At 48.6% G+C, this 18,443-nt stretch overlaps 10 protein-coding genes across 10 annotated transcripts; 6 read left to right on the top strand and 4 right to left on the bottom strand.

Annotated features, from left to right (window-relative positions):
• Positions 1 to 15: 15 nt before the first annotated feature.
• On the bottom strand, positions 16 to 1,428 carry M430DRAFT_94254 (hypothetical protein; the record flags this gene model as incomplete). Its single annotated transcript, XM_024869828.1, has 2 exons — positions 16 to 898; positions 962 to 1,428. The coding sequence occupies 2 exons, from the start codon at positions 1,426 to 1,428 to the stop codon at positions 16 to 18; spliced, it is 1,350 nt and encodes a 449-aa protein (XP_024725776.1).
• A 1,800-nt stretch (positions 1,429 to 3,228) lies between these two features.
• M430DRAFT_164782 (hypothetical protein) lies at positions 3,229 to 3,942 on the top strand. Its single transcript, XM_024863469.1, has one exon. It carries the CDS (start codon positions 3,299 to 3,301, stop codon positions 3,680 to 3,682), a length of 384 nt encoding a protein of 127 aa, XP_024725775.1. The 5' UTR covers positions 3,229 to 3,298; the 3' UTR covers positions 3,683 to 3,942.
• Positions 3,943 to 4,061: 119 nt separating this feature from the next.
• M430DRAFT_15474 (hypothetical protein) lies at positions 4,062 to 4,402 on the top strand (the record flags this gene model as incomplete). The annotated part of the gene is made up of 2 exons (XM_024863257.1): positions 4,062 to 4,281; positions 4,356 to 4,402. The coding sequence occupies 2 exons, from the start codon at positions 4,062 to 4,064 to the stop codon at positions 4,400 to 4,402; spliced, it is 267 nt and encodes an 88-aa protein (XP_024725774.1).
• Positions 4,403 to 5,096: 694 nt separating this feature from the next.
• Positions 5,097 to 5,676, top strand: M430DRAFT_38915 (hypothetical protein; the record flags this gene model as incomplete). Its single annotated transcript, XM_024867284.1, has 2 exons — positions 5,097 to 5,367; positions 5,494 to 5,676. Exons 1-2 carry the CDS (start codon positions 5,164 to 5,166, stop codon positions 5,674 to 5,676), a joined length of 387 nt encoding a protein of 128 aa, XP_024725773.1. The 5' UTR covers positions 5,097 to 5,163.
• A 167-nt stretch (positions 5,677 to 5,843) lies between these two features.
• Positions 5,844 to 6,904, bottom strand: M430DRAFT_113809 (hypothetical protein). The gene is made up of 2 exons (XM_024861529.1): positions 6,659 to 6,904; positions 5,844 to 6,605 (listed from the first exon to the last, which is right to left on the bottom strand). The coding sequence occupies exons 1-2, from the start codon at positions 6,830 to 6,832 to the stop codon at positions 5,997 to 5,999; spliced, it is 783 nt and encodes a 260-aa protein (XP_024725772.1). The 5' UTR covers positions 6,833 to 6,904; the 3' UTR covers positions 5,844 to 5,996.
• A 1,820-nt stretch (positions 6,905 to 8,724) lies between these two features.
• M430DRAFT_91608 (hypothetical protein) lies at positions 8,725 to 9,883 on the bottom strand (the record flags this gene model as incomplete). Its single annotated transcript, XM_024869670.1, has 2 exons — positions 8,725 to 9,564; positions 9,650 to 9,883. 2 exons carry the CDS (start codon positions 9,881 to 9,883, stop codon positions 8,725 to 8,727), a joined length of 1,074 nt encoding a protein of 357 aa, XP_024725771.1.
• A 1,724-nt stretch (positions 9,884 to 11,607) lies between these two features.
• Positions 11,608 to 13,474, bottom strand: M430DRAFT_113805 (hypothetical protein). Its single transcript, XM_024861528.1, has 4 exons — positions 13,152 to 13,474; positions 12,555 to 12,900; positions 11,964 to 12,493; positions 11,608 to 11,917 (listed from the first exon to the last, which is right to left on the bottom strand). Exons 1-4 carry the CDS (start codon positions 13,336 to 13,338, stop codon positions 11,760 to 11,762), a joined length of 1,221 nt encoding a protein of 406 aa, XP_024725770.1. The 5' UTR covers positions 13,339 to 13,474; the 3' UTR covers positions 11,608 to 11,759.
• A 225-nt stretch (positions 13,475 to 13,699) lies between these two features.
• On the top strand, positions 13,700 to 14,253 carry M430DRAFT_132550 (hypothetical protein; the record flags this gene model as incomplete). Its single annotated transcript, XM_024862256.1, has 3 exons — positions 13,700 to 13,749; positions 13,920 to 14,084; positions 14,171 to 14,253. The coding sequence occupies 3 exons, from the start codon at positions 13,700 to 13,702 to the stop codon at positions 14,232 to 14,234; spliced, it is 279 nt and encodes a 92-aa protein (XP_024725769.1). The 3' UTR covers positions 14,235 to 14,253.
• A 726-nt stretch (positions 14,254 to 14,979) lies between these two features.
• On the top strand, positions 14,980 to 15,368 carry M430DRAFT_15468 (hypothetical protein; the record flags this gene model as incomplete). The annotated part of the gene is made up of 2 exons (XM_024863255.1): positions 14,980 to 14,990; positions 15,053 to 15,368. 2 exons carry the CDS (start codon positions 14,980 to 14,982, stop codon positions 15,366 to 15,368), a joined length of 327 nt encoding a protein of 108 aa, XP_024725768.1.
• Positions 15,369 to 15,454: 86 nt separating this feature from the next.
• On the top strand, positions 15,455 to 17,795 carry M430DRAFT_63398 (hypothetical protein). The gene is made up of 2 exons (XM_024869053.1): positions 15,455 to 15,890; positions 16,058 to 17,795. The coding sequence occupies exons 1-2, from the start codon at positions 15,602 to 15,604 to the stop codon at positions 17,599 to 17,601; spliced, it is 1,833 nt and encodes a 610-aa protein (XP_024725767.1). The 5' UTR covers positions 15,455 to 15,601; the 3' UTR covers positions 17,602 to 17,795.
• Positions 17,796 to 18,443: the final 648 nt, after the last annotated feature.

The following is an 18,443-nucleotide window of genomic DNA, read 5'->3' as shown; positions in this document are numbered from 1 at the left end:
TACAGTATCACAATGCTAGATGTAACTAACCTTGACGCCCATGCCCGCCGTTTGAAGAACCTTTGTCCAACCCTGATTCGCAGCCCTTCTGATACGTTCTCTCACATCTCTCCTCCCAAACAGCACCAGGAACGCCACCATAAAACAAAGCGTCCGTAGCAACAGCATCGGGTTTGTGCTGAGCGCCCCTGCCATACTCTCCAGCACCTTCTTTAGATTCGCAAGAATGTTTGCAGCCCTTGTTCCTAACGTCGGTTCGACTTTCCCTTTCCGGACCGGCTTTTGCGGTTTCGATGATCTTGTGGTAGGTGGTGGCGATTGCGGTCTATTTCTTGAGCCCTTTGCAGACCCCCCTTTAACACTCCTAGCTTTGGCAGACCCGGAACTAGGATACGAATCCTCAACGCCGTAATCAACCTCTGAGCCCTTCCTACTATCCCTTTTCTCTTCCTGTAACTTTCTTTCCCTCTCTTCTTGCTCTCGTTTCCTTCTCTGCTCTTCGATCTCGCGCTTCAGCATCTCTTCCTGATACCTTCGTTCTTCCCTTTGCCTTCTCTCAGCATCAAGCTGCTCATCCTGCAGACTCTGGAGTGCCTGTAAGAATGCCTCCCTGCGCTCTTCATCTAGAACCTCGCTCATAGTGATAAACTCCCGCGAGTAGTCCCATTCGTTGTTTCGGAGAAGAACATGCAGTGTGTAGAGTTCTAAGATCTTGACCCGTGCGTTGAGGTCCCGGGGTGTGTCGGTCCCAGATTTCATGGGGCTACGGCGGCCTTTTGGAACAGCTTGAAGGCGTTCAGCAATATTAAGATTCGGGGAGGTCGAGGCTGCTAGGTAGTTTTCCAGTCGCGTTTGGTTCGTCTTTTGCGTGTTCGCGTGAGCTAATAACAATGTTGCTCTGCGTTACTCAACGGTCAGTAGCTGATACGATGGTAAGACGAATAGGAACGGAAGGGCATACAAGTTTATCACAACGTCAGCGTCAACATCCCCTTCTACACCGCCATATCCATTCCTCACAACATCTTCCCATACCTCGCCCTCCCGCACCTTGTTAACCAGTGCCCTGAATTCGGAGGTCCCAAACGCGGCCTTGCCCTCGTCGGGAGCGAGTTCTAATACTGCATTTAAAATCGTAAGGTATAAACTCCAGACCTTGATCCGCGTTGTGCGTGACGCTTTCGCTATAGGTGCTCCTTCCCCGCTCCCCTCGGCATTATCTTCTGCGGGGGGTGGGGTGATGACTGGTAGGATTGTTGAAAGAGATTCGGGTAATCGACGCGTTAAAAAGAGAGTAGAGGCCTGTCGGTATATCTTGGAGATCTGCGACGAGGCTTGTCGGGAGCTGGTTGAACTTGAAAGAGAGGACATGGATGAGGACAGCAATTGAGACGAAGAAAGAGTTTCTGGAGTTGGAGAGAGCGTCATGGCGACAGAGCCTTCTAGAGGCATGGATAGTCTTCAACTTCTTGTCGCACAATAGAGTTGGGGGAGTCGAGGAGTTGAGGGTTCAACAGTTAAGAAAGGGGGCGAAGGAGGAGGAGGAGGAGGAGCGTGTCTGGTATACAGCTACGTGACGTTCGGTCATTGCATCTGAAAATTGATGGGGCCGGCCGAAGCCTCGGTCCAGCACAGAAGACGCTGATTGGTGGGCATGACTAGTGTAAGCACTTTTGTGCAGGGGACATTACTTTTATGCAGATGTCACAAATAACTCCATGCGGGGAAACACGAGGCTGAGCCGGAGCGTTTGTTTACATGAGCTTTGATTGAGGGGCTTTGTTAATCGTGTGCTTGCTTACCTATGATTGTGAGTTGAAAACACACCAAAGAAAGCAGATACCGACAGATGCCATCTCTGCTTGGACAATTATAAAAGCCTCTACAGTATTTTATTCTCTCATCCCCAACCCCCTACTAAGTAAGTGCCCAAAACCTGAACGTTATATATAAAATCCACTTGTTATGAATTGCAAAAACGATACTTTACTTGCTCACTCTCACGGAACTGAATAGTACTTTACATATCTATTGTTCCTACCTACGAATCAATGAATTACCAAAACCTACCTACGCAGTAATTAGGTAATTTGGCCTTTTTGTACGCCTCCACAAACTCCCCCCCTTTGGCATTCAAAATCCCACTCGCTAATTCTCGCTACCCCCTAAGGCAAGACCGAGGTTTACTTCCCTACTACACATGATTGACGAAAAAGACAACACCGTAAAGGACACAACGACCACAAATGCGAAAGCCCTCGACACAACTTCAATTCCAATCTACCACCAGACATCGAAGCATCATCCATCGTCCGCAGCATTCTCGCCATCCAGCCCTCCTTCGAGGCTCCACTCAGTGGCACTCACCCTCCTCTCCCACCACTTCGAAGCCTGCAAATATAAGGCTGAGGCCGATCTGCCTCTTACACCTAGAGCCACTGCTCATTTTCGTCGTCCTACCTAGTTAACGAATAACCATCCGACCTTCACAAACCTTGACCCCACAACGCAACCAAGCGCAAGCCACATCCAGCCAAAGACACAAGCTACCGCGATTCATGATATCTGCCCGGGTTCTAAAGAGGAAATTTGTGGCAAACACCTCGTCCCAGGACGCTGATCTCCGTATGTCTCCAGAAATTGTTTCAAGTTTCTCAAGAGTCTTGGATTTCTTTAACTAATATGTCTCCAGATACCGGTGCTTGTAGCATCGAATATTAGTGGTAGGATATGCTGTTTTAACATACCCTGCACTGGCATCTGATAGTTTAACGTACCCTACGCACCGCTGTTGTAATTCAACTAATAAGAGCGTCAGGATTTAGGGGCTTTAGCCAGTGCCTATAGGTACTGTCTATAGCGCACACTCTCACTATTAATGTCGCTGTCGCTGTCCAGGAGCGATCCAGGGTCTTGGAAGTTATTGTCCGCCTTCTGGTCCCCTCAGCAAATTCAACTTTGGCAGTCGAAAATTTTCTGCGATCCCCATGATCCCTCTAAACCAACAGATGCCTGTTTCAATCTTTTATGCCTCTCCGTGCTGGGCCAACTACAAGTAAGGTGCATTGGACTCCAGAAAGCTGTAACGAAGTTATTAATCTGTTGTACTTTTATAGTTGGCCCAGGTTGCCCCCAGCCCCCGACGCAGACTCTGCATCTTCATCTTCGTCCCTCGCTATTGCACACGGTTTAGCCAAGCATCCTGTCGGTACTCATCTCCCAAGATTTGAGCTTTACCATGTTAACCATGGCTGATGCCTCTTTCATCTTGATCTGAGCGAAATGGGTCAAGGAAACCATGAAGGAGTACAACGAAGTCAAGGCTACTCTAATGGCGAGCGACGACAAAGTTATCAGAGCGTATGGCTGGCACTTACACCAGCAGACGCAGGATCCAGACCTTACGGAAGCAATAGGCGCGTTCATAAAACGGTCCCCGAGCCGTTTTCGCGTCTCAGATCACATTCCGGCTCGCCCTCAGCAGTCCAGTTTCAACGTTCCCCAACAGTCCGACTTCAGCGTCCCTCAGCAGTCCGGCTTCAACGTTCCTCAGCAGTCCGGTTTCAGCGTCCCTCAGCAGTTCGGAGGACTCGGCGGCCCCCCCGGCGGTCTAGATGAACAGTATCAAGAGCCTACTGTGCAACAATCGATGTACAGCATTGCGAACCTTGTCCGTGAATAGCTCCAAATCACGCAAGCAATCGGATGAAATGATTTGGATCAGAGAACAACAACCCTGCCCTCCAGCAATTGTATGAGGGACAAAAAACCGCAGCCAATAAGTACCAAATCCTCCAGTTTGGTAGGCCAGCAATGCAGCTGGCTTAACTGGGGCCATTGCGGCCTGTATGTTTACAGTATCATTTATCGTCCCACATCTGGACGATAAGTTTGAAACAGTCCCAGAGACCGTGAGAGCCCTCCTTGGGCTCTCCGTCACCCTCTCTGCTCTCTCCGTTATCCTTCCAGCTAGCCGCAAGAGCTCTTAAATCATAAACATTCGAAGGTATGTCGGCTTCCCTCAGCATCCCTCAGCATCCCTCGCTCAGACAGACAACACGATGCTGAATCTCGCAGTTCCCATCACACCACCCAAACCAGGCTCTCAAGCCGCGCAGATGTCGCCCGCACAGTTTCTTGTCTCTTCCCCTACTCGAGCCTCGGTAAAGAGGAAGGCGTCGCTCCCAAAGGTCACAGAGATGCAGGCGAAGCGATTCTGTCTCGAACCACCACCAAACTCCGACGATACTACAATGCCAGTTCTTGAAGAAGGTCCGGAAGGTAAGTCATTCCTTGTGCTGTCTCCTGTCTGAAAGACTGCTTTCAGATATATCTGACCTTGACTTCATTTAAAGGCTCACATGAAAATCAGGGTGCTGGACTCATTCCTGATCTACTTTAGGTACCTATGCTTTAGTTAATGATTTTAGCAATGTTTAATCACTAATTTGTATCGTGTATAACAGAGAGGTAGCTGGAACTACCCTGAGGTTCTCGGGGATGGTGAAATAGGACCTGAAAACTCGGACCTGTTTCTTTTACGATACAAGGAGCTCGGGTTTTATGGCGGTTTATACCGGCCAAGGAACCACAGGGGAGAATGAGGTGAAGTTGATCAAATTGGTTGAATCTTGCAGTAAGAAATATACCTTGTCTTGCCCGGCACTACAACTGCAACATCGATCCCTTACCTCAGCGAGTAGGGAATACCGTTGAGCATCCACAGAGTACAGTATCGGACCAGCAGCTTGAAAATAATTTTAAGACCGAACTTTCTTTAATCTACGGGACCATACAGTGCTCGTTACTAGATTTCCGCCCCAGATATTCGAGATAGAGTCCATAGACTCCGACAACCCGGTTATTCCAGGTAGAAAGGCGTTATATTTCCCAGAATCCCAGGTCCTCATCTTCACAATGCCAGGACCTCCTCACGAAATTGTCAGTCGAGAAATAGAATTTCTCTTGGGTTCCGATTTTTATATTTGTACAAAGGGCAAGGAAACAAGGAAGCAATAAAGAAACTTTTGGTCCTTTGGATTCTGGCCACCTCACAACCATCATCTTTTAGCATTCAGGTATTATTTGTTGCCTTAACGCAGCCTGATCCAAATTTCGACCAGGCTGACATCAATTGGTGACTACAGTGCTTCCTCCTCTGCCATGGAATTCACCGCGGAGTTTGACGAAAGGAAGTTCGGCGATGTTGTTAGTGGAAGCTGGGATGAAGACACTGCTGCCTTTGTCGACGGCTTAAGGCAAAGATCCCAAGACATGTACAGAGAGCTGCTTAGTGCTATTAGCATGGTCCCTTTTATTTTGTCCACAAAGAACAACTTTGCAATCCCATCGTCTATGCCAGCTGAGGTGCTTGCTACTATCCAAGAAGTCGATCACTAGGGCACCTAGCACCGCGACGACATCATAGAAATCCTTAAGGCACATGCACCACTCTTTCGTAAAGGGCTAGGGTCTTTCAACGATGGAATCCAGATGCCTATTCCGTTTAAAGTCAATGCGGACCTAAGCACCCTGAAGCAGCAACCATACTCCCTCTCTGAACGGGACCTTGCCACCATTGACGATATACTGAACCCTCTTCGCGTAGCGGGAGTCGTCGAGGAGGTCCCCCTAGGCCAGCCGTCCATCGTAGCGTCGCCCGCCTTCGTAGTGTGAAAGGACAACAAGCCGCGACTGGTAGTGGATCTGCGGCGGGTCAACTCGAAAATGAATCCAGACGCATACCCCCTACCTAAGCAGGACGACATACTCGGTGCTATGGGAGGAGCTCAGGTCTTCTCGATCCTAGACATGGCCAAGTCCTTTTATCAGCAGAAAATTGTGCCGGAGGACCGTAATTGGATTGTCTACAGTAATTCTGATTTTGTGGGTAATACATCAAGGTTAGCCATCCCATGCTAATTAAACAAAAGCGTGATCAAAACCGTCGAACTCCAAATTCTCCAAATTTACCCCAATCATGCTAAATCCCACAATTAAAACATGGCCAATAACCCGAGGATCACCGCTCCGGCACTGAACAAGTTCCCAGACAGGTCAGTTGCAACACCAGCACTAGATTGTGTTGCAGAGCTGCTGGAGGCGGTACTCGAACCGCTGCTAGATCCACCAGTAGGGGCAGCTACAACAGAGCTCTCAGTGGTGAATATGGTGGTGGATGCGACAGTCGTAGTAAAGGTGGAGCTGGCGCTAGTGTATGTAGAAACAGAATAGGAGGTGGACTCTGCAGAGGTAGTGACAAATGTAGATATAGAAGTTATAGTCGAGTTGCTGTTTGTCTTGAGAATGCCGCCTACCGGGCCAGTGGGTGGGGAGGTACTAGTGCTCGCGTTCTTGGCAAGAAGAACGAAGGCATCGAAGGTATTACCCGTGGTGGGAGCATTGATGGCACCGACCATACCTGCTTGGCAATGGTTCCCGACCGTTTGCCCGCAGTAGAACCAGATGGGCTTTGTGTCGTTGACAGTGATAGTGAAGGTAGTATCGGAAGGAGAGTCTTTAGTTGGAACGAAGCTGGAGAAGAACCCGCCAGAAGAGAGAGGATGGCACGGGTTGCCAAAACTTGACTGAGTGACGGTATGATTCTGCACGTATAGTCAGTCATCATGCACTTCTAATTATTCGTCGAATGGCATGCCTTTGGGAAGAAGCTAAACTCTATCTGAGTACCGACAGGAGCGACAATGTTATTTGGGCTGTATGCAAGCTTTCCATCGGCACCGACGGTGACTTGAATAGTCTGTCCGGTCTGAGCGTTGACAGTAGCAGCGGAAATCGCAAGGAGGCCGAGAAAGGCGTTTGAGCAATGCATTATGACTTGGATTGGCAATTAGAACCAACAATCTTGGGGTAATGGTTTTGGGTACTAGGATGAAATGGATTGAAATGGCTGATTAGAAGGCTAGAGCGATGCGGAAAGAGAGAATTTGAGAGTTCCTCGACTTCCTTTATACTACTTCATATGCGGTTACCAACGAGGAACACAATGCGAAAGTACAAAGTATCTGCTAAGCCCTACAAAACAAAATGGGTGCTGCATGTTTGCACTGGCGGGGAAAGCCACTGCCTTCCAACTAGGCTGAGAGCCTCTGCGGAGTAATAAATATCACACGGCATGGGCAGTAAGCTGACTCCATAGGCCAACACCTCTCTGCAGTCTGTACGGCCGCGTGGCATCTTCAAACCACGAAGTATCTGAACTGTAGCAAAATCTAAAAATATGGGGTTTGTCAGCTACGAGGCGCACTTTGGCGACTCCACTAAGCCTCCGGACGGACAGACAATTCGGGCCAAGCAGATGGAAACAAATAAAATAAACCATCCATAAAGGCTGTGAGGTCATAAATAGAATTAAACCATTTTTCTGTTTTGAAACGGGGACGTGTCGCGCGCTTACGGGACAGAAGTTTGCAAAGGTCGTACAAACGATCAGCTGATATATTGAGTTGATTTGGGATGAAAGTACCAAGGGTTTGCGTAGCGATTAAACACTTCCTTGAATTATAATTGACGACATCCAAATCAAATGGAAATCTGTACTGTAGCGAAGACTGCCTTGAATAACGGCTTTATATCAGCAAGACCAACATCCCTAGCAGCACGTAGATCAAAGCTGCCCCTATTCTCTTCTATTCCCGGCAAAGAACAGCCACCCTCACTGTCTCTTGCCCCGAGGCATCGTCGTCAAACCCCCTTCCGCTAAGACTGAGTGTCAGGCGTAGTGAAACAACTCAGTTGGACAAAATTTCAGCTTCGACTCGTGGAAGAACTCGTAAGCCTAGACCAGGATGGCCTTTCAGCCCCGGATCGGAATTTTCCAATAATGCAGGACGTCCAGGATGGATTCCGATACCACGTAAGCCCAGACTCAATGCTGACGGTAAGAAATTCGAGATGTTATACAAGGATGCTCGGAACGCCGAGAAAACAAGCTTTGGATTTGCCCGCCCTTGGCATGGCATGCAAGCCCCAGGAGACTTCAGGAAGTGACATGCAACAAAGTATCTCAAGTAACTCTGCTATGGTTGGATCACGGCGTGAACCGATTTCCTGGAGAGTATGGAATGTCCAAACCCACACATACCCAAATCACCTATTCAAGAGTTCAACAACCGTGACAAGTACTCCGACTTCCGAATGACCGTGAATTCAGGACTCTAAACTTAGAGCCATCATTCGCTCTTTGCAGAATCGGGATTGTTGTCGACGACTTGCCCAGGGGGGTCCAAGCCGGTCCTCGACGGCGGTCTGCCCAAGGGTCTGAACCGTCTGATACTTGGCGGAATATCCACATCAATCCTTTCCAGCCAGACTTCTTGCTTAAATCCAGATCAAGGGATGCAGATATAGGTAAATACCTAGGGAAAGATCCTTCGACGAGAGGGCAGATCGTCGTGTTTTTAGGCTTTTTCTGATCGGCGAACAATGCTGCAATCTGGGACAAGCGAGCCGACGATTAGTGGGGAAAATCAGGGGCAGACACCGTTTACACACATCTTTCTCGAGGAAATCTTGAGTAATTTTCCTCAGGGAGTCAAGCACCAGCGACATATGGAAATGTAGAATTATGTTTCGTGAATTGAAACTGTATACAAAGAGATGCTTAGACTGAAAATCTTCTAAGACTCAAATACACACACAGCATTACCAACGACTGTATGGATCTGGATAACTAATTATTTGGTCCACCACCTCATATCCTACTCAGAATCCGACACTTGACAACCAGATATGAGTCTGATTGAATCCATCCTGCGCAGCATAGTGGAGCTGCCAGCAATGACCCGAGTCCGGAATACCAGACCAGCCATAAACACTAGCAGCTGGATATATGGTCTTGGTTTTTGCCAAAATGCTGCTCGATCCGTAGCCGCAATCAGCAGAGGTGAGGGGGGGAAGGACATTGCAGAAAATCTCGTCGTACTGTCCATTAATTACGTAGACTGGATGGTTGTATTCCGAAGCCGTGCCAATAGAAATGACACCCGTAACAGCCTCTCCGCATGACAAAGTCCCTCTCACCGTCCAGTCGTAGTCTGTAAGTGCGATATCGTAGCCTCCTGGGTAAAAGAAGACTTTGGTGACATCTGCCTTTATAACGGTTTGCAAATAGCATGGATTGAGGTCCCCATATTTTGCTGGGTTTGCAATCGAGGCAGGCAGTATACCGACGCCTGCGAAGGTGGAAGCGAATGATGTGATGAGGTTTTCACTAAACCCGGTGAGAACGGTTGCATCGACATCATTTGGATACTTGACATTCAGACCATTACCGATCATGGATCCAAAGCTGTGGCCGACATAAATCACCTTGCTGAAGGCACGAGGGAACGGTGCGGTGCCAGTTCTAGCCAATTGTACGATCGCATGGGAGACCTCGACTTGCGCCGGCACCTGTGCGACAAGAAGTGGATCCGGATGATCAGAAAGACCATTCCCAAGACGGTCAATAGCGAGTGTCGGGTAGCCTTGTTTGGAGGCATAAGCAACCCAGCTGTATTTGTCCCCATCGTAGCCAAATCCAGGAGCACCATCACCGGACCACTGGATAATAATCAGCTCAAGCTTCTAAGTATGCCACTTTGGAACTTCTGAATAGCAATGGCAGATATAGAAAGGGAACACTTACATAGTTGCGTGTATAAGTCGCCCCATGCACAAGAAGTTGCAATGTGTCGACCCGGGATGGAATATGCACTTCGGGCTCACAGTAAGAAGCCGAGATGTGGAAGGTACCCTGGACTGGAATATCAAACACCAAAGTAGAAACCAAGCTGAGGAGACTCTCGATGGTCTCGGCGTTGAGAGTAAAGTCTGAGGGCAAAGAGACGACGTCGGCCGCGATGGTAACAGGTATAGTCATATTCTGGCAGCTTGGTCCCCGCGAGACCAAGGGAGAGCTGGCAACCAAATTAACAATGGAGAATACGTTCAAGACCAGAGCCCCTGGAAGATTGGTTGGAGTCCGCATTTCGGGACACTAGGGCTTGCCTCTTGAGGGGCTGCTCCTAGGCGTGTCAAAGGTGCTTTGTGAAAGGCAAGAATTGAGGCCAGAGGTAGCATGGAAGATTTAACATCGGTAGAGCTGTTTCCGCACTGCCTTATACTGGAGTGCAGACCCGTCTCTACGAAGGGTTATCCATTGCCCGAAGGTCATTCACCACCTCTTTTGGGAGACATTTGAAAACCTGCGTTTCCTGTTGGCAATAATAGGAAGGAATGTGGGAATCGGAAAAGGACGCTGGGGAATATTCATAGGAGGAGGATTATGATACTAGGATGACTAGTTGCTGTTTTCCTTTTGAGAAAATCAGTATAGTGGTTGGAATACAACAATCCCTGGCGGCTATTGCGATACTCGTATAATTCGATATCCACAAACACACCAAGTACCCCTCTGGGGCCATATGACAATATTATGCGCGAGAAGCTAAGAAGTTGCCGGGGGACACACCGCAAGACGTACGTGCTGCACAAGGACGATATGCAAAACCCCTTACATCGTGGTTTGCTAGACTGCAATTCGGTCCTAACCTCCCGTAGCGAGGCTGAATGCACATCGCGACCCAGGAATCCGGTTCAGTCGCCCGTATTCGAGATTTTCCATACTTCGCCGTGCATTATCGACAAATTCACACCGCCCTTGACACAGATCCTGCACGCTGCGGCCCATCCCCGCCGTTCAACCGTCTGCTTGGGAGATTTTCGTCCTAATAAGGACCTTTACTCAGGTCATTCTCAGCTGATCTACCCACATGTTACAACATAAGAAAACGAAATCTGATGCATGCGCAACACGCTTACTACATCTAGACTTGTCCTAGGAAGATCAAGGTTGATTTCGAGCGCGTAGAGGGGTTGCACACAAACGGCCATACTTAGCACAACATATTCCTCAACTCTGTGAAAGGGAACTAAGTCACTCTCCAAGCCGCAAAAGAAATAATGACGGGAATATTTAGTATTTGGCAGAGAAAGAAAGACTATAAAATGTTCCCCTACCACGGGAAGATAAAATATCTTATACTTAAATATGGGATGTCTATTTGGCGATTTCAAGAACAGGAAGAAGAAGCTTGGAGATATTCTGCTGTCTCTAGATCACCCCAAAATCTATTGTGTATATTTTGATATAGCAGAGTACTACTGAGAAGGACATGCAAGGTGCATAGTCAGCATGCTTCACATACGCAGGACTTGACTCTTGGGTCACCTCACTACTTCCGAGTCATTGACTATGATCAGAGTGGCGACTCCTGGTCAATACACAATTAAATTTTAAATAAGGAAGACGTGGAGAAAGAGGAGACGGAAGGATATTGTAATCCTCATATTTGATAGGAGATAACCCAGAATTTCATAGTAAATAGGATAATTATGATCAAGCATGTGGCCCATAACTTCTTGGGAAACTTTGGTCAATTAAAGGTGACGAGAGATTGAGAGAGGAGTAGGTATACAATGAGAGAGGATATCCGCAAAGGCTGGGAAAATCCAATGAGTCTCAAATAATGTTAAAATACTGTTGCGAAGACGTAGACAATCCAAACTCCTATGAAGCCAAACTATAGAAACAAAATAAAATCTGCAGCTTGCAGCAACGGAGGAAGATGGTAAATGAGACCATTTGGGATAGAATTTCAAGATATACGTGGTTGCAACGAATGTGCGCCACAGATTCTTCAATGCTAAACCTGGTCCTTAATCAGACATTCTTATAAGCACCGGGTACATCGGCGCTAATCTTCATAAAATTTCCTCTCGAGCTTGAAACCAGCCGTCTCAAGGCGATCAATGAACTTCTGCCCGAGACACGCAGGTGTGTAGATGCCACCAGAGAGCTTATGATCATCGCGAAGAACCGTCATCGCGGCCGCGGCCACGGAGATTCCGCTGACTGCTTTCCATTAGCTTCGTCTGTGGTCATGATCGAGATGACTTACAAGCATACAAAGATCCATCAAAAAAGGCACGACAAAATGCTCTACCAGGATTTGGTGTCTGAACATCAGGTCTCGCGATGCCTCGATATTCAAGCCTATCATTTTTCACCTGGTCTTTGGTTGGTCCCTCGCCTGGCTGATAGACGTATTTCCGCGCAATCGTTCGGACTAGGGGAATAGCGAGAAGTAACGATCCTATCAAGAGACCCCAGTGCACGGCTATACCTATGAGGTAGTTTCTGACTTTCATGTATTCTGCAAAGTGAAAGTTGGGACCATACCCCAGTATTCCCCAGCTTCGTTGCACAATGGGTGTGTCCACGATGCCTCCCAAGGAAGTTGAGAGGATCCCAAGGTCTGGGACTGAGCGGATTCCAAAAAGCTTGGTAACTAAAGACGTGCCACTGCTAGTCTTCGGACCTGGGATAGGAGAAATTGCATATGGTAAGTTGGCCGCTGCAATTTCCTTGAGACTGTAGACATCCATGATTGTGAAAACTGAGGCCAAGGTTCCACCGGAGGGCATAGCGCTAGAAATTCATGAGGATGGTTCTAAAAGTAATTCCAAGGGACAAAGGGAGTTAGCCTCACCTTATGTCATGGAGTGATACTACAACTTCAGCAGTAGGTGCTGAGAACCTCTCTCGAATCATGTCGACCAGAGACCACGTGACCAAGTCTGCTGGTGCTGAGTCGACGGCAATCTGAGGGATCATGATGCTGCCACTAGCTTTGGCTACTTTCTCATACTTCTTGATCATGTCGGCTACGAAGGCAACCTCTCCCGTAATATCAAGATAGTGGGTGCCATTCTCAGCGCAAGCTTTGAAGGCAGGTTCTCCGTACAGTGCATAAGGACCGATTGTGGCGATGAGAACAGTGGTCTTTTTGGCTAGAGCAGTTAAATCCTCATCGCTCAGACTGCAGACTTCAATAGCTGTACCATGTCAGCTCAGAGGTTCTTTGCTGCTGCGAAAACGAGCCGATGGAGTGCTATCAGACGGATCGCTTGATCTTAGATGATGAATCTTGAACGTCTTTGAGAAAGTTCCATGTGCACGTGTCACCCCATCGATTAAAGCAAGCTCAATGATAGATCGCATAGGCTCAGGGATAAATCCTCATTCGCGGACCAAGGTTCACGTGACTCAAGGACTGAAGAAGAAGGTAAGGTAGCTGCTTTCTTACCCGGTTGGATTCTATCGGGATTCAAGGATTTGCATTCTGCTGCAACTCTCTCCAGCTTTTGTCGCGAGCGTCCGGCCAGAGCCCATCGAAGATCAGTTGGAAGGCTTGTGGCTATATGCTCGGCCGTGAACTTTCCCGTGTAGCCCGTAGCACCGAGGACTACAACATCGTATTGGCGTGCCGACATTTATCGTATCTTAAAGATTCAAGCTCTGGATAAATTGGGTTTGAATGGACAAGTAATGAAGTTTACCCTTTGAATGATGCGATATCAATTCCTCATGAGAAGAACAAGGTACCCAGGTACCTAGGTAGGCTCTTCGCGCCCATCACATGCCGTCACGACTCGTGGAGACGGCCCGGGGAATTTCAGGTCCTGCGCATTCGGCAATAAAATCACGTGAAGTAAAGTGCCTCAGGCATTAATACCTCGCACGTTCTCTTAGGGCACAGTCTTAGCGAGCCACAAAAGAATTTGGACATGTAAAATCAACCTCGACAAGCCTCTCCAACTTTCAACACCGTTCATCACAGCAACATCCGCCAAGATGACGAAGAGAACCAAGAAGGTCGGCGTGACCGGTAAATACGGTACCAGGTACGTGAGAAAACCATTTATGGAATACAACTGCTTTGGCGAAAGCCTTCCGAATTCCCAAACCAGAAATCATTATCCTTAACCGCACAACAATTTCACAACGATGAGCTCTCAATTCCTGGTTCTACTCCCAGCCCGAGATCAGAGTGCTGATTTATAAATGATTCTAGATACGGTGCCTCCCTCCGAAAGCAGGTCAAGAAGATGGAAATCACCCAACACGCCAGATACGTCTGCACCTTCTGCGGAAAGACCACCGTCAAGAGACACTCTGTTGGTATCTGGGACTGCAAGTCGTGCCACAAGACCGTCGCTGGAGGAGCCTACACCGTGTCGTACGTTTATACCAAGTCTCCCGAGGTCATCATGACGGAGGGCAATGAAACAATTGACAGAGTGGAGACTGACATTGCCTGGATAGAACACCCGCAGCTGCTGCCATGCGATCAACGCTTCGACGATTGAGGGAAATTGCTGAGGTTTAAATGGGACACGGATGGTGATGAGGTTTCTACTGGCTGGAGCATAGGGTCGGTCGCTCTCATAGAGCACGAGCTTCGACGTCGCTTCGATACGGCTCAATAAAGCACTTCAAACCCACGTCGCGTCCCCTTCCTTTCGTGTCTAATTTGCGATCGCTCGATACCTGGAAACAATTCGTGAAACATGCTATATGGTATTGGTGAATGGACATTGAGAATCCTGATTGAAACTTGTAGGCAACGGCGGTTATCATTCTACGAGTGATGTGCTTCGAATTCCTCCCCCCCTTTGTGCGCTTGAAAAACGATAATGCTTGGTAAGGTAGGAAGATGGGTGTGAGACAGCAGCCGGTTTCAATCGGAAAATGAGTTTATGTGCTTGCATGATGAACCGCTGGGACAAAGGGCGACAACAAAATCGTGAAGCTATCGAAAGCGATACCGAGACTGGGAATCATTAACCAAGTCCGTTCTTTGCTCGCCGTTACATGGGACGGGTATATCTATGGCTGCCTTGCTTCATGGGACGGCTTAAGGGAGTTTGATTCTCTGTTTCATCCTTAGTTTCTCTTTTCTCGTGACGCACTGTTGTCTTGGTCAGGTACCTACCTACCTCCTACGTTATCTGATTGCTCCAAGCTGGGATGCTCGAGAAAATCACATGATCGAGTCATCACCCGTTAGCTGCGCATACAAAGCAGTGAATGCCTGAATGCCCCTGATGTATGAAATTTTTGCAATTTCCGCAATGCAGTTTGTGTCCGCTACAGAATGGAGTAAGCTCCCATGACTCCGTCATTCATCTGACCTATTGGATGCAGGCAACTCGGCCTATTGTTCTTTTTCATCACATCATCAGCCGAAGGCCACGGCGCACAGATCACGGGCACACATCATTCGACCTCGAGCGAATCCGGGTCACGGGACTACCACATTATTCCACGGGCTTTGGCGACAGACGTTCCGGGAGGGGGCTACAATAAGACAAAGCTCATTACCAACGATACAGACGCCAGCTCCGCAGCGATAGGAGGAGACCAGATTGTATCATACTTCGTCCTGACCGCTTTCTCGTTGATATCCGGCACAATAGGTAGCAAATCCACCGGCGGCCTATCGATTGGCTCGCTTAGCTGATGCGCTACAATCATTAGCGTGCCGACGTCCCTTTCTCGAGCCAGCCTGCTCTCCATCTTCGCTTTCTATCAACCTCGCCGCTTATTTCACGATTCTACGACTCCTCAGCTTTCCAACTTGCACCCTGTTGCAATACAAAACATAAAACAAAACCCCCCTCAAGAATCACGGACCGTCTTTCATGACTTCTTTCCCCCCTACTCACAAACAAATTCACCAATCATTCTGTCGGCATGGCTGACCAGTGCATCATCTGTCTTGAGGAGTTGGAGGAGACGGTTCCTGCCGCTAGTATTCACGATGATCTTCAACATGCGAGAGAAGTGACGGAGCCGCTTTCAGACCTTACCCTCGCAACACCACATCCCGAACCCCCCAGTGTTCAACAACATATCGCCGTTATCAAGCCATGCAATCATATCTTACATGATGCATGTTTGAGGGAATGGTCTCAGAAGGCTAATAGCTGCCCGATTTGTCGCCATGCCTTTAACTCTGTGTACGTACTGGACAAAGTCGGAGGTGAGTTCCCGCTCTTTTTCTTATGTCTTGTTCTATTCCTACTGGGAGATCTGGCATCCGAGTCAGTGGAGTTCCTCTGCGACTAAACAGGCCCATTTCTTCAACTGAAACTTTTGGTTACCTCGCAACTCATAGTTGTTCAATTGCTGATTATTGTTTTTCGCCAGGCAACCAAATTTCAGAATACGAAGTCAAGGATAAGAAGCAAGTCGCCGAGTTCGACCCCAGTGTGTGGGCTGCGGAGAACTCTGAGGATATTCTAGAGGATACTTCAGAGGAAGATAGTACTCCATGTCCGCTGTGCGGACAGTCTGACCAAGAAGATGTCTTACTCCTCTGCGACATATGCGATGCTCCATACCACACATACTGCATCGGCCTTGATCGGGTCCCAAGCGGCAACTGGTACTGTATGGAATGCGCGGATCACGCACCAGTCGCGGAACCGTGGCAGGCGCCCGCACGAGGAGGCTCATTGTCTCAACGACCTTTCCCGAGAACCCAAGCCAGTGTTCGCCGTCATCGTCGCCGCGTGAGAGCCGGTCAGTGGTTTGGAGCTTGGAGTAGTATCAGCAACACTGTCCATGCCGCTGTGGGTCTGGATCTCGACTTCTCAGATGACGACCAGTCCATGGCCAGCTATAGACAACATCAGCGTCGTACCTCCAACGAAAGAAGAGAATTTGAACGATGGCAACGGCGCCTGGATATTGCAGGTCGTCAAGGCGCTCGAGAAGTATTTCGAAATGCAGCTCCTGTGCTTCGCGCTCGAACGCCCCAGGCATCCCCTGAGGAGGCCAGAGCTTGGGGTGATCTCGAAAGGGCGAAGGAGATGGACACTACTAGCCCTAGGAGTAGAAAAAGAAAATCGAAGTCAGCGAGCGCCTCGCCTGAGCCATCTGAGCCCCCCAAGGAACCGGAACGGAAGTTGAAGCGACCACGGACCCGAAGAGTTCTAGATAGTGCGAGCTCATCGTCCGCATTGCCGTCGCACTCAGGCCGAGAAGCCAGCAATCATGGAAGTCCCTCCCGCCCACTCATCGACACAAATAGCGAACCTTCATTCTTGACATCACTCCTGAGAGAAGTTGAAAACGCTACGTCGGACGACGGATCCGCTTGGAGCTCGTCGACAGCTTTTCCAGCCCGAGTTACCAGCCCACCCATTGATTACTCCTCGCCTGCCGCATCGCCCTCACCATCCTCATCGACATATCACACCCCACGGGCCATGTCTATCACCCCACCACCACACATTTCGAAACAATCTGGCTCTCCCCTTCCTCTTACCTCCCGGATCGAGCCAATATTTCCTCCTGCGGACTATTCCCCGAATCGCTCTGCTCCTTCTGACACCACGCAAAGACACAATCATGAGTCGGCTTCTTCTACAACCGAAATCAGACACCCAAGACCTAGAAGACAGGAACCCGTCAGACTCCCTCGTTCCAATGGAACATCACCTGCAAGAGCAGCTATGTCGATGGAAGCCAAAGAGAGCATCAACAAGATTGTCAAATCGGCACTTGCACCACACTGGAAATCCGCTGGGATCACCAAAGAACAATACGCCGATATCAATCGCGACGTATCGAGAAAGCTGTATGAGATCGTTGCAGAGAACTACTCTAATGATGAGAAGGACCGCTGTGCGTGGCAGGAGATAGCTACTCATGAAGTGGCGAGTGCTGTAAGATCATTAACGGCGTGATGACATACTGAAACGATAACGCACTTACGACATTGGGCGGGGAACTGGTCTGGAGAACATAGGCGCAATACTTTGAGATACCCGGTACGGATTGGCACATTGGGCGGTCACATGGTATTTTGCATTTAAAAGGTCCTTGTACTTGGGGTATCATCAGTCTTTAGACCGGGCGTCTAACGATGGACCCCGTGGCGTTTCATAACACTGCTTGCTTTGAATGACTTGCGGAGTACGTTGCAGATACTGCAATGTTCTGTACATAAATAAATTCAGAAGAGCCTACTACCTACATTCTGACTATGCCTAAAGACTAATACATCGTGAGACATTCAAGTTTCTGAATTGAGTATGTAAGGAACCAGAACGAGACACAGATCGCATAACACAAATGCGAGGCCGAAGCCATTTGGGAAATGGGTTACTCGGCGCAGAGCTGTCCATTGTAGAGCTGTCTTGCCTAGAATCCAGCTCCGCCTGGACAACAGCGGTGCAACGAGGTGGAGAGCCTTCTATCTCAAGTCTTTTTTCTTGTTATGCCACACTTCCTCTCTGCAGCCGGATAACCCTCTGGCCTCTATTGATCCTCGATTTGAAATGTCAACAGTCGCTATCTAACAGTTCCCGTGGGTAAGACGTAGGTACCGCTAGCGAAAAAAGCCTGTGATAACTTCACTCTCGACACCAGTAAATGATCAGGACGTTCTAGGAGGAAACAGGTCTTGATGATAAGGATTCGGTGTCTTGTTTTGTGGAAGGCCAAAACTTTGCGTGCGGGTTTTTAAGGTCGTTTTCCGAGGGCGCGCTAAGGAGCGGATTATGTAAGCGAGAAAAGTTAGGAGCTG

This window comes from Amorphotheca resinae (assembly GCF_003019875.1).
Source record: "Amorphotheca resinae ATCC 22711 unplaced genomic scaffold M430scaffold_1, whole genome shotgun sequence".
Lineage (NCBI taxonomy): Eukaryota > Fungi > Ascomycota > Leotiomycetes > Helotiales > Amorphothecaceae > Amorphotheca > Amorphotheca resinae.
Note: the sequence above shows the minus strand (reverse complement) of the source record. Positions and strands in the feature narration are given on the sequence as shown.

What these genes read in the sequence shown, in the direction of transcription:
- M430DRAFT_164782 (XM_024863469.1), top strand. Translation starts at nt 3,299, where the DNA reads ATGAAGGAGTACAACGAAGTCAAGGCTACTCTAATGGCGAGCGACGAC.
- M430DRAFT_63398 (XM_024869053.1), top strand. Translation starts at nt 15,602, where the DNA reads ATGGCTGACCAGTGCATCATCTGTCTTGAGGAGTTGGAGGAGACGGTT. An exon ending in CGTACTGGACAAAGTCGGAG is followed by an intron (nt 15,891 to 16,057) that starts GTGAGTTCCCGC and finishes GTTTTTCGCCAG; the next exon opens with GCAACCAAATTTCAGAATAC.
- M430DRAFT_113805 (XM_024861528.1), bottom strand. Translation starts at nt 13,338, where the DNA reads ATGTCGGCACGCCAATACGATGTTGTAGTCCTCGGTGCTACGGGCTAC. An exon ending in GTATCACTCCATGACATAAG is followed by an intron (nt 12,494 to 12,554) that starts GTGAGGCTAACT and finishes ATGAATTTCTAG; the next exon opens with CGCTATGCCCTCCGGTGGAA. An exon ending in TGATGGATCTTTGTATGCTT is followed by an intron (nt 11,918 to 11,963) that starts GTAAGTCATCTC and finishes AATGGAAAGCAG; the next exon opens with TCAGCGGAATCTCCGTGGCC.
- M430DRAFT_113809 (XM_024861529.1), bottom strand. Translation starts at nt 6,832, where the DNA reads ATGCATTGCTCAAACGCCTTTCTCGGCCTCCTTGCGATTTCCGCTGCT. An exon ending in AGTTTAGCTTCTTCCCAAAG is followed by an intron (nt 6,606 to 6,658) that starts GCATGCCATTCG and finishes CTATACGTGCAG; the next exon opens with AATCATACCGTCACTCAGTC.